General features: G+C 42.4%; 1 protein-coding gene across 1 annotated transcript; it reads right to left on the bottom strand.

Annotated features, from left to right (window-relative positions):
* Nucleotides 1-779: 779 nt before the first annotated feature.
* SYPL1 (synaptophysin-like 1) lies at nt 780-5079 on the bottom strand. The gene is made up of 5 exons (XM_010194643.1): nt 4991-5079; nt 4209-4327; nt 2821-3025; nt 1784-1972; nt 780-911 (listed from the first exon to the last, which is right to left on the bottom strand). Exons 1-5 carry the CDS (start codon nt 5057-5059, stop codon nt 780-782), a joined length of 714 nt encoding a protein of 237 aa, XP_010192945.1. The 5' UTR covers nt 5060-5079.
* Nucleotides 5080-13839: the final 8760 nt, after the last annotated feature.

Below are 13839 nucleotides of genomic sequence, written 5' to 3' on the forward strand. Positions count from 1 at the left end.
CCTCAAGATCAATTCATAGACGCCCAGACACTAACAGAATATATTAGCTTTGATTTTTACGGTTTTTGTAGGAGTTTCAGGCCATACTTCAATTTTTTTCTTTTGAGCATTTAAATCATTTATTGCACATGCATACAGTCTCTCATCTTCATTAAATGATTTCTGTAGGGAATATCTTGTGTTTAGATATTGTCCTGAGCCATTAAACAGTAACAACATATCAAACACAGAAGTAATGTCCTTCCAGGTTTGCCTGTCAGCAGATTTGATAGAGTCATCTGAATGGACTATCTGGAAACCAACATGTGATGACTGCAACTCAGACAGCTAAGAGATTTCCTCAGGTAGCTTTTGCAAGGTATCAGTGATAGGAAGAAGCTGAACTGCATTTTCACATGCTCTGGTTGCATTTATGCTTCATTTTTCAGCCAAGAATTGTTAGAAATATAGAAGTTGCAGTAATAATCCAAGTGCAGTTGCTTCTTACCTATCCATCCTATGAGGCTCATTTAAGAGCCTGAAAGGGTCAGCATCCAGATAACTTCAACATTTTGCTCTTCAAAAATTGTAATTAAAAGCTGCACAACTTTGAAAGACATAGTATATTTCAAGATAATGAAACGCTTCAATTGGAGTATCCAAGACCTTATGTCAAACCATAGTACAAAACAGAAGTTTGTATGAAATACTATCAGTTATTATTGAAATAAATCCTAATGGCTCCATGCTCTTGGCAGTGTGCTGTAGAAGTGGAAGCCCCTCAAAGTATCACCTTATTTTTATATTCCTCTTTGAGCTGAATATACTCCTGAACTTTGAGGAATTCTGCTTAATTGGTTGTGCAGGTTGGTGTCCTTGTATACAAACCAAATATTTCCTCCCCATAAAACCATATTAAGCATGCCAAACACCTGTAGGTTAAGAAAAAAGGCGAGATTAAAGTATGGTGTTTATTAAACAAAAAACCCAAACCCCACAGCCAAAAAATCCTCAAAACCAGAATAAGATTTGAAGGCAAGCCAGAAAAAAACCACTATCTTTGGCACCCTTTTGACCTGGGCAAGATATTTCCACAGGCATTAGTATTACAGGCTATTTAACAGGCTTTGGAATCAGATAGTCAGTTTATTTTCCTCTTTGCATGGAATTAAACAAATTCTTTTCAGTCACTCAGCTCCTCTGCACATACACATCTAGAGCACATAATTATTACTGGGCCAATGGATAACAACCAGAGTTTTGGAAAGCAGGATTCACTACAAGATCATACAATAAGCCTCATTTGCCCTGCTGTGGTGAAGCATTCTTTCTATGAACATGAGCTTTATATCATTGTATTACAAAGAATACCTATTTGACATGTAAAAATGCTCACAGTTTATTAAAGAGCTAGGTTCAACACCAAAAAGCAGAGCAGGAAGCAGTGTTTCCTCCTTACTTATATCTGTCAATGAACCCCTTGGGTGGCTCAGTAACATATTTTTAAGGTGCTCTTGGCTACAGACAGAAATAGCATAGACACTCAAATATGTCTGGAAATCCTGCATCTAACAGCTTTAGAGACAGATTCTACAAGTTGTTTCTCTTAATTTCTTTGAAGAAAGAAGTTTCCTTTTAAAGAAAAAAAAATAGTGTTTTACCACAGTATTAATAATAACTGAATAACACCCATAAAGCTATCTTAACACAAAGCACCACATCTAGTCAGTAGAATAGGGCTCCCCAGGTGCCATTGGCTATTTTCTAACATTTACTACACCCATATAGCAGAAGACATACATACCACAGATGCATTCAGAGTTCCCATGCTGGTCACAGAAGCAAAACGACAAATTGTTCCTCGTGCTTTGCAAGATTTAATTCCTCGAATAATGCCAGCCCCCGTGGACATTTTGATCTCAGCAAGTGCCTTTGCCCAAACAAAAGAACCGACCAGCCACAAAAAGGCTATTATGGCAGTGATAGCCAAGTCCTACAACAGAGTAGTAGTCATTATTAGGTTAAAACAATTTGCATGAATGTACACAAGAGCAAGGCAGAGACAACATCAATTATATCACCAAAATAACTGCATCAGTGCTAATGATCACAAAAAATTTAGTCATTAACAGTGTTCTAATTACAACACAAGTTACAATCCATGTTGATAACAAAACTGTGTACGCCTGTTGCATCTATCAAGCATAAGAAATCCTACCCTTTAAATTAGTTTCTAAAAATCAGATGCATAGCACTTATAAAACTAAGTCAAATTTTAGTAAAGTGGCAGCAACAGGGGAGAAAGAGTACAGAGGATTTAAGCCTGGATGGCTGATACACTAAAATCTAGCTTGAAAGGTTGCTAGGTCTGTTTCTGGCATGCTCTGGAATGTCTCATTCTGAGGATCAGGGCTTTGGTATTTAAAATGACTAAAATTCACAACATAACCACTTCCCTCTACTAACTGCATCTGCACAGCACATGCTCTACACACAGAAGATTCCCAGAGACAGAGGAGGTTCCACCTGTGGGACAACTGTATTCAAATACATTATTAAAAAAAGCTGTGGTGAAGACACTGTCTCCCTGAGAAGGTAAAACTTCATTTCACTCTGCTTCAGTAACTGCATAAGGTATGATGCCATGGCTGTTCAAGGACTTCAGGGCTCCTTTTCTGCTTAAGTGCTGTAGTGACTAGTCTGAGATACTTGTGTTTATGCTTCATCTAACTTTTGGAACTATAGAATATTTGTAAGTTATTCAGATATGCTTATATTAGCAGTATTTCTCATCTCTGTGGGTTCAAAGGCAAAACATTACACTATCTAAGTATTACTTACAGTTAGTGGAAACTTGCTATTTTGCTGATACACATGCTTATATCCAATATATACCACAAGGGCAGCAGTGCAGTAGAGGAATACCAACACTGCAAGTGTAACAAAGAACTGTGCAGAAGAGGAGAAGTTGCCCACGAGGTAGACATCAGTCCAAGTACCACCACAGCGTTTTGGGTCTGGTGCTCTAAATAAGACAGTATTCAACCTGCAAAGATTATATCCTTCATGTAGTTAGACTTTGCTGTACAGTGGAAACTTCATACAGTCGTGCTTCACAATAACAGTGCCTCAGCATTCTGGTTGTGACTTTACTCTAAAAGACAGTTTATATTTATATTATGTATCAGTTATACAAAACAAAGATTTGTCAAGATATATGAAGATTGTTCCCTATCCTACATAGAGGGGGAATAGCAACTTCAGGAGAAGAATCTTAATCTTATGTTTAGAGTAACTGAAGAAACAAACCCTGATTTGGAAGCAGACTTAACATTATTTTGGAGACTGGCAGCTAAATGAGGGGATCAGGACTTAAAAGGCACTGAGTTGCATTAGAGCTACCAGACAATGCAAGCACTGAACCTTCAAGCATAGGAAGTTCAATGAAACCCGCATGACCAGCAGTCACTGCTCAGTGACCAGCACAGAAGCATTTCAGATTCCCACTTCCCCTCCAAGCACTGTTACAATGCTGGGTGTTGTGACTAAATTCTACATTTCTGTAGTAGCTTATAGTAGCTGCCCTCTGAATCAATTTCTATACTTGCAGCCATGTTTATTGAGCACATATGGAACAGCAAACTCTTGCTGTAACTGCGCAGCTGTGAGAACAAAGAGGAAGCCTTCCTCCTTGCTGTCCGGGAAGGGAGCTTGCCTCTACAAGAGCACTACAATGACAGGGGAGCATTTAGATTTTATGCACCCAACACCTTCACCAATATAATAGTAGAATAAACAGAAAAGTAAGTATTTTTCCATTCAGTCTTTAAACAAAAATATTACAATAATGGTATATCCAGAATAATCTTTTCTGGACCTCCAAAGCAACTACAAATTGATGAAGAAATAAGTTGTTAAAATTACTTGTATTGTTTTGGTTATTAATTACCTTCTACAATATTAATGCACTGCTAGAATAGCACTTGAGATAAAGTGATACAAAGCAGTAATACAGCCTTTTGCAGTTTCTACCTACTTCTTTCTATAGGACACTGACAACCTCAATGCCTTGAACAATTACAACTAAATATTAATTTATTTAATTAACTACTAAGGAGCAAACCAGAGGTTTTACATGTTTATTTAGATAAATACAGTAAGTACACATTCATAGGGAGACAGATGGAAAAAAAGTAGTAATTAAAGATTACTGAAGAGCTAATACTCACCTGAATGGATAAGCAAAAGCAGCTGTAACTGTTTTGTTTACCACACCTTTGCAGGAAACTACAAGGGTAGTTTCACCTTGAAAGCCTCCACATGTGGCAAAGACAAAGATGGAAAAAATCTATAGGAATTGATATATAGAGATATTAGAGCTCAAAGGAAATAAACTTAACATGTAGCTGAAACGGCTAATGAAGGCAAAAAACAGGCACACTGGTAGCAATAGTAAAACATGAAGTGATGTCAAGAGGCAATACCAATGTTAAGCTTCTGTAATCCAAAAACATGAGCAACACCACTAACAAAAGCCCATTTGGAAATTCTTTGTGTTTTTCTTAGCTCTACAGCAAAAGCTTTTTGGTTTCTTGAATGCTAAAAGCCAGCACACTACCTCTTTGCAGTTGGCAAGGGAGGTGTTTTTAGGAGTCTCAGACATCCACAGCTGTAGATCACAGCATTGCAAGTCAGCTTGACTCCTTAAGTAACTCTTATTTTCCCTTTGTTCACTCACCAAACCCTAAACCCCCAACAACCTGCATACACAACACACATTACTACAACAAACTTGGAATTAACACATACATTTTTATGTATCTGCAGAACTGTTTTCTCCCCTCCCAACCAGGGGCCTGGCTGAAGAGCAGCTCTGTGTTGAGCCTACCACCAGAGACATGAGGGAGGCAGGCAGCCCGTTAGCACACAGCTCCTCAGGCCTGCCCAGCCATCCCACAGGAACAAAACCAAGCCTAGGGAAAGGGAACATGGCCTAGCCAGCCTCACTTACCCATTCAAGGACTTTAATAAAGCCCAGGGGCTCCAGGAGCAAGCCAAAGTCTACTCTGAAGCTAGCCATCCTGAGACACACCAAAACAGCCTACAAAAACCACACAGACTACTACCACCACTGCCCCCCACACTTCTTTATAGGGCTAGCCCATGGGCTCCTCCCTGCCACACCCCCTTACCTCACACTGGGTCTCTTCAGCTCAAATCAGAGGCCAGAGGAGACTAGGCCCCCAGTGGGAGGGGGCAGCTCAGCTGTGTGGGGTGGGTGCTACTGCCATGGAGGACCTTGTCTGTGGAAGTGACAAAGCAACTGCCACAGGAAGGAACAGTCTTGGCCATTTTGTGGCGTGAGGCAGCAGTGATGTCCATCTGTCCCTCCCCAGGATGTGGAAGGGGCAGTAATCAGATGAAGCTAGAAGGGGCTGCTGCAGTGATGGCCATGTGTGCTGTGGTGTCTGGGCTATGTGTCCTCATAGCTGAGCCTTGCTCAGGGAGGGATGGCAGGTAGCAGGCAGAGGACAACATGCTTTGGAGGATGAGCAGTGCCATACCTTGGGTTTGAGCCTAGTGATTTTATTATCAGCAAAGAAGGCAGAGACTCTTGACAATGCTTGTGCAGTAGAAGTTCGCTAAAATCTCATCAGACACATTTGATTTTTTAAGCTTTAAAACTTTTTTGTGAATATATTATTGATTTGTTAATCTTTGGTGAAACCAGAGAGCTAACACTCATGCTGAAGAAGATTTGAGGCCTGCAAGCAGGGTTGCCCTCTGCCCTCCTCCCTGACTGGAGAGCACAGCTAGCGAAAGTGGCTGACAGACACAGCGCTCGCTGCAGCAGTTCCTTGGCTCTGCTTCAAGATCTTCTAGAAGCTGCTTCTGGGATTGCTGGGGGACTCCTGGAAGCCCTCTGAGGAACATCAGGGTGTCTGGTGCTGCTCTTGGCAAGGGATAGCTACAGGAGGCTGTGGCTGCTTCTAGCAGGCTCTAACTGATGTAGCATCTTCTAGCAAGCTCTGTGAGGTGCTTCTGGCCAAAGGGTCCTGGGAGGCTTTGTCCCAGTTGAGCCCTGCTGTGGCTGCCAGACAGCCTTGCAGCAGGTGCTGAGGAGATGCTAGTGGAAGAGCTGGCTTGGAGTGTAGCTCCTGGGTAAGGTTAGTGGGTGCAGCAGTTTGAGGAGAAGGTGGACACCACCAGGAGCTGTGGGAGGAGGTCAAGAGCCTATGCAGCATCAGAGATGGTGAGAAAGGGATCAACTGGATCTTCTCCAAGACCCTGCAGCTTCAGGAAGATGAATCCACTGCATTTCTATAGGAGGGGCAGGTGTAGCCTGTGCTCACTGGGTTAGGAAATAGAGTCCTGTGATGGTGAAGGCTGGAAGCTTGTAACTCCTGGTACTAGGACGATGGTGGCAGCTGCAGATCTGCAGCTACAGAACAGAGTCAATACCCTGGCAGCAGACATGGGTTGAGCACTTTCTCTAGTGAAGCCTCTGTGCCAGCTGAGCCTGAGCTACCCAGGAGCACCAGGAGGAAAAGGTGACTGACAACAGAGGGGAAACTTCTTCCCGCCTGGGCTGGACGCCCCTGCTGCTGACCTGATCTGCTGTCTAGAGAGGTTTGCTGCTCACCAGAGACTTGGATCCAGGATGTTGTGGAAAGACAAGCTTCAAAGTATTAATCACTGCTGCTCTTCCACATGGGCACTAATACTGCCAGGGGAGACCTGGAGCATTTCAAGCATGACTACTACATTGTTCTGGGGTGGTGGTCAACATCTTGGGGGCCCAGGTGGTTTTCTCTTCAGTTTTCCCAGTGAAGAAGAAGGGCTTGAGGAGGAGTGAAAAGATCCTGCAGATCAACAATTGTTTGCACAGATGGTGTTGGCAAAGGGGATTCAGCTTTTATGACTGTGGAACCCTCTCTGAGGGCTTAGTACTACTAAGAAAATGTGGGATCGACCTGACTGAGTAGGGTAAAAACATCTTTCCAACAGGCTGTCCATTCTGCTGAGGAGAGCTTTAAACTAGCAGTGACTGATGGGGTGTTAGGGGAAGAGATGATGACCCACATTAAGTGAGGAAGTGGTGGACTGGTTTGGTAAGCCAAGGGCATGAGATTACGTGATTTCAAGGAGAGACTTTGAAATCAAGAAAACAGAGCAAAAGCTCCCCCCAGGTGTATGTATGCATATAAGGAAGTGCCTACAGAACAGCATTATGGAGGAAACTCTCATACCTTTTCTAGAAAGTCAGCATGAGAGTGCCTGTCTAAGGTGCCTGTAAAGTATCACACGCAGTATGGGAACAAACAGGAGGAATTGGATATCTGTGTGTAGTTGCAGGGCTATGATCTCATTTGGATCACAGAGACAGTGTGGGATAGCTCACATCACCAGAGTGCTGCCATGGATGGATGCAGACTCCTTAAGAATGACAGACCAGGATGGTGAGGTGCCCTTTATGTGAGAGAGCAGAAGGTATGCATGGAGCTCTGCCCTAGGATGGATGATGATCCAGCTGAGAGTTTATGGGCTAGAATCAGAGGGCAGAACAGCATAGGTGATGCTACTGTGGCTGGCTGCTACAAGCTACCTAATCAGGAAGAAGTAGAGGAGACCTTCAGATAACCAGAAGGTGGCCCTGGTCCTTAAGGGTAACTTTAAGCATATGCTGGAAGGGCAATGCATCAGTGCACAAGCTATCTGGAGCACAGTGATGGCAGCTCACCACACAGGTGATGGCAGAGCTGTCAAGGTGAGGACTTGATACTGACAGATAAGGAAGGACTGATCAGGACTATGGAGGTTTGGGGCAACCTTGTCTGAATTTTTGCTGTCACAGATGTTACTGCTGTGAATAAGTCCTGGGAGGCCAGCCAAGGGTGGGGATACATGAGGAAGCTGCCAGGCTGGGGAATACATGTGGGAATGGTAACAAAGATCCAGTCTTTCAACTGGCCTGATGCTGCACTTCTGTGCCAGCTGTATCCTGGACTGCATCAAAAGAAGTGTGGCCAGTAGGTCAAGAGAGGTGATTCTGCCCCTCCACTCTGCTTTGGTGAGACCCCATCTGGAGCACTATGTCTAGCTTTGGAGCCCTCAGTACAAGAAGGACGTGGGCCTGTTGGAGAGGGTCCAGAGGAGGGCCATGAAGATGATCCGAGTGCTGGAACACCTCTCCTATGAGGACAGGCTGAGGGAGCTGGGATTGTTCAGCCTGGAGAAGAGAAGGCTGTGGGGAGACCTTATTGCGGCCTTTCAGTACTTAAAGGGGGCATATAAGAAGAAAGGGGACAATCTTTTTAGCAGGGCCTGTTGTGACAGGACAAAGAGTAACGGTTTTAAACTAAGAGTTAGTAGATTTAGCCTGGATATAAGGAATACATTTTTTACAATGAGGGTGGTGAAACACTGGAACAGGTTGCCCAGAGAGGTGGTAGATGCCCCATCCGTGGAAGCATTCAAGGTCAGGTTAGACGGGGCTCTGAGCCACCTGATCAAATTGAGAATGTCCCTGGTCACTGCAGGGGGGTTGGACTGGATGACCTTTAAAGGTCCCTTCCAACCCAAAGCATTCTGTGGTTCTGTGAAAACATTGGCAGCAAGGTGGGCTGTTCTTACACAGTTTCCTTCTCTGTTCAAGGAGGATTTTTGACCCAGGCTTTCTGCACAATGAGCAAGAGAAGTGCTGAGATCTGCCTGCTGCTATGGGCTCCTTGGAGGTAGTCCAAGTTTAAAGCTGTGGAAAGGATGGCTCCTTCCTTTCTTTCTCTGCTATGTTACAAATACAGCTGGTGCCAAGCCTGGCAGCTTCCCTGGCTCGTGACTTCTGCTACTCGTTCCTGCTTGTGAGCATAACATGGACTGCACACACAATACACAGTCAACGCGCAGTTGTCAAATTTTGATGTGCCTGCCCTTGAGGGTTATACAAACTTTTAAAACTAATAGAATAGGCTCCTTTATTACATGAAAATGACATTGATACCTCAAAATGCAATGATTTAGTATCACTGATTCTATTAATTCCCGTATCTGTAAATGGCTTTTAAATCTGATGTAACTGTAGTCTTGCCAGCATCACTACTACAGAGGTTATTAATGTATGAACTTGCCGTTAAGATCAACTTACAGATTAGTAACTAATTAATTAGAAATGATGACTAGTTTGTCTGTCTATTGGAAATCTCCAAGAATATGTTTGTGGCTATAAAACACAGGTGGTGCAGAGTGCAGTGAAGGGTGAGGGCACCTGCATGGCGAGGGCTACCTGTGGAAGCAGAGCAAGGCCATTCTGCAAGCATTTGGGGAGCTGGAAGAAAGGCACCAAGGCTCCTAGAACTCTATCAGAGCACACAGGTGTCATCAAGCACATGCTAAATTTATCTGTTAAATGTGTTGTCTTAATTCTGTCATGGAGGTAGAGCACTCCCGGATGTGTGTAGGCTTTTGAAGCACAAAAATGATCAGCTGCTCCTCAGAGCAGGCTACTGAAACACTCTGTACTGTTAGGAATCACAGCAGGGTATCACAGGAATGGGAACCCCAGGGTAAGAGGGGTCTAAATTACCAGTCTGCAGAACGGGACCTTGCATTTCCAAATGAAGGTGATGAGATCTGTGAGGGTCTGGACCTCCTGTGTGGGGTCTGGTGTGATCTTGGGCATGGTCTTGAGAAAGCTCCATCTCCTGCAAACGCATTGCTCTGCTGCACCATCAGCCCTTTAATACTGAATGGGCAGAACTGTCTGCCCAAGCCCTCGTCCTGCACAGCCAGGGCTGTTCTAGACAGGCTCAGCAAAGGCTGTCCAAGATCAGCTCTGAGGCAATAAAACTAGTTTATTTTATTAGTTATAATGAACTTATAATTTGATTGCATTTTTGGTGTGGAAATGAGTCCCTCCTGAAGTCAATGGAGTTGAACAGCAGGTGCACATTAGGGAACAAGACCACAGCAGAGCTGTGCAAGGTGTCCTAGGGTGTCTCTCACGGAGATATTGCACTGGCACAAATAAAATCTGCTTTAGTTTGGGCTGTGCAGGTTTTGTAGGATCAAAGTCCAATGGGGGAGTCTCTGTGGAACTGACAGTGCTTTTTCTGTATTTCATGATGAAAAAGTAGCCTATTGGAGATTATTTATGTGCCCTATTCTCCATATAGTACATGAATCTCACAAAAAAAAAACCAAACCGAAAAAACCAAACCAAACCAACCGTGAACCAAATAAGCAGTGCTGAGGGTTCAAGCCACCTTGATTAGCTTAGCTGCCTGAAGAGCCAGTGCCTTTAAGGAGTAAAATAGGAATGTAAAAAAAGGAACATGCAAAGGTAAATAGTGGAATATCTATTTGCTCATCATCTCCACATCCTCGCTGCTCCATATATAATTGATATATAAAGTCTTGATTCAAGCTAGATGAACCAAGCAACTCCCTGCACCCTATCCAATATGTACTTTTTTTTCCTCTGTCTTTCTTCCTCCACATCTTCTACTTAAACCCTATAAGAAATGTATCTCTCTAAAAACACATATAGGCACTTGTCTGATTCCTCCTCTGTTCCACTTGTCAGTTAGTGACAAGTATTTAATTATTTAAAATATTCTTCAAAAATGCCCTCAGCTCCTGATTGATATCTTCCCCGACCCCCCAAGTCTTTTCAGGTGTCAGGTGCCTGGTATGGATGTACTCTGAACTGTATACCATGTTCCGGCTGTGGGCTCATTAATTCAAAATTGGAAAAGGCTCTTAATTTTTCACTCAATTTAACTCCCCACTGGGGTTGAAAGTATTTTGGAACATTTTTGCTAGTGGATTGCATTCCTAAGTGATATCAAACACTTTAAATATAGATAGTACTTCCACAGGGCCAATTTCATATGCTGAAACCAATTCTGAACCAAATTTATCCAAGAAAGAATTTAAGCAGATAGACTGCATACTGTTTAAGAGCACTGAAAAAGCCCACTACAGAAAAAGAGAGTTATTTTGCTTGGAAAAATAAGTTTGGCTTAGAGAGAAAGTGACAGAAGTATAAAATTATATGACAAATGTAAGAAAGGAGAAGTTGGTAATAATGAATATAAATTAGAAGGCAGCGTATTGCAGAAAAGTGATAAGAAAGCAAATGGACCAAGGGACCAGTATATGGTCTACAGCCTTGCAGACAACAGCAATGCATTTTTGAAACATAGGAGAAAAGAGATCAGAGCAAAGTGAATAGACAGAAATGATGGAAATCAACTGAAAAAAAAAAGGAAAAGAAAAGGCAGGAATGACCAATATTATATTCTGTATTTGGGAAAAAGCAGGAAAGTATTAATATGCTAATAGTGTAATAAATGCCTTCCACTCCAGCAGGGCTCAGGGGAGTGTTGAGTCCCATCTGCTAAAGCTTTTATATCAGTTGTCAATACCGAGCAACCCCAGTTTGGACAGGGCTGATAAAGGAGCTCTCCTGATATGAACAATGATTAGCGGTTGTCTTTCAAACGCAGGTCAGGGTCCAGCTGTCTGATGATATGGTAATATAGGCCTACCCATTTATCACTATTCCCAAGAAAAAGGTTCGGATGACTGATGTGGGACCCTCTTGATAGAGGATTGAATTAAAACAATATAGTTAATGTCAAGCTACATGGTCATTTGGAAGTTATTTTTTGCTGATTGGCCAGTGCTTAAGCAGTGATGATCAAAAGAATAGGCTGATAATAGTTGGCCCTGTAACATACTTCCAAGTTCTGCAAGATATTTGACCTGGCACTTGATGGCTATAGAAGGATATAAAACTGATGTGAAACACTGATTTAATTAGAAACTAGGTAAGTAAAACTGAAAATCAATATTATGAGTGAAAAAATAAAAATAATTTCTCAGTATACTGGTTGCCATTCTTTGGAAAATAGAAAGGAGGACAAAACTATGGGGTTTATAGTGCCGGTCTCGTGGTGTCTGATGAGGCTGTGGGAAACACCGGTGGGATTTGCGGCTGCTCTGGGGAGATGCGTCCCCAGCAGAGCCAGCAAAGCACTGGTGCTCCAGGGCAAGGAGCGAGTGAGCTTCCTCCGGAGCCTTGTGCAGCAAACTCATTTACTTATGCTTGCGGAAGATTAATTCAAGCTACCTGGATGATTAATGGTCACAGAGCTCATTTTCTTAGACTTGAAAGAACCTGGGTGGTTTAGCTTAGCAAAATGAAGGGTAACTGAAAGTATTACTGCTGGTTTGAAGTACACCAAGAAATAGACACAGGGAAGAGAGAGATTTATACTAAAAGACAGTTTTACTACAGGGATCACTGCATATAATCAAATAATATAATTTATGCTGAACATAAAGTGTGAGGATGAGATTTTGGAAATGTGTTCCAACAGACTCCAAACAGGAGTCAGAATAATTGTGATATTGTTGCTTGTGATAGCAGTGGAAAAATGACTTGATGATTCATGATGTACTTTTCCCATCTTAATCCCCTATGCAATCCAAACAAGGATTAATTCAGGGAAGTCCTGAGCTCTGTGTTTATAGATAAAGCAAGAGTGGATGATTAAATTAATACTTATCTGGCAGGGGAGACACCATTGCACGGGACCGCTCTGGCCCCAGAAGTGTCTATTCAGCAGTTCTGCCGTGACTTTGGAAACTCCAGGTGGGGAAAGTGCTTTTCTTCCTCCCAAATTAAATAAATCTCCCCTGCCAAATAGCTCTCTGGAGGTAGTGTCTCATGATGTAATAGGCTGCATTTTTCTCTACATTTTGTTAGCTGTCTGTTTTCTGTTATCTTTGCATCATTTTATTTGCTTGTGCACTCAGATGTTAGTATATTTATTATTCCATTTATTTCTCTTTCAGCTAATAACAATGCTAAGTTATATTGTTCCTTTTCCCTGATTTCTGTGACATCCCTTTGCCTTTTCTCCAAGACTTTGGAAATCACTACGCTATGTAATGTCTTTTGCTGAAAGTCCTTGAGGCATTTTTCACTACATGTGCCATTCATCTATCATATCCAAGCAGGTTTTAAGTTCTGTTGTTAATACAAGTTAGATTTTCTGAGACACTGTATCAAAATTTTAAAAATTAAATTGGCATTTTACACTGCCTTTATTTAATTTACTCATATGAGCATAGCTAATTCTGACCTATTATGTTGCTTATTAGTACCCTGGCTGCCTTGAATTTTATTTTTCTACTGCTGCATGAGTAACAGTTCTTGTTCTCCTTGATCTGCATGGAAGCTATTGAGGAGCAGGCAGTCGTGTCCCCTTACTCCCCCTTTCTTTGTACATTTCCAAAGGGCAAGAGGGGAGGCAGCTCTTCCCAGAGAGTCAGTAGCTCCTCTGGAGAGTGCTTCAGAGCAGAGGTTTCTCATAGCCGCTCTTGCCTCCCAGGGAGTGTGAGATTTCCATGGGGGAATTGCCATCCACAAATGAATGAGGTGGCTTCATTTTCATAATTTGTCACTTTATAGATGTTCCTGTAAATACACCTTGGAGAGTCATCACTGATGGCAGAGTTCTGGAACATAACAACTGCAAAGGGCAAAGATATCATGTATGCATTTGGAATAAAAATTCTAAATTACACTGTAGACTTATGAATCTTCAGCCAGAATTAATGTAGTTGCTCACTGGAAGGGTTTTGTCTGGGAGTGCGGAGTGGCTGCAGAGCAGCGCAGACAGAATCCTGTTCTACCATCTAGTGTCGTGTTGTGATAGTGCACGCTGTGGAAACCATCGGCGTTCAGGATAAGGAGGTTATTCTTAATATAATGAGTTATTGTTAGTTTGTGTTTGTAATCTGTGAAGCCCAATAGAATTTCTTGGATGAGGAGAAGACATTAGGAATGCC

Source organism: Mesitornis unicolor, unplaced genomic scaffold (assembly GCF_000695765.1).
Source record: "Mesitornis unicolor isolate BGI_N332 unplaced genomic scaffold, ASM69576v1 scaffold871, whole genome shotgun sequence".
In the NCBI taxonomy this organism is placed as follows: domain Eukaryota; kingdom Metazoa; phylum Chordata; class Aves; order Mesitornithiformes; family Mesitornithidae; genus Mesitornis; species Mesitornis unicolor.

Coding starts and splice junctions, on each gene's coding strand:
- SYPL1 (XM_010194643.1), bottom strand. CDS start 5,059: ATGGCTAGCTTCAGAGTAGACTTTGGCTTGCTCCTGGAGCCCCTGGGC. Junction 3,026..4,208: donor GCTTTTGCTTATCCATTCAG/GTGAGTATTAGC, acceptor TAATCTTTGCAG/GTTGAATACTGTCTTATTTA. Junction 912..1,783: donor GAACTCTGAATGCATCTGTG/GTATGTATGTCT, acceptor CTTAACCTACAG/GTGTTTGGCATGCTTAATAT.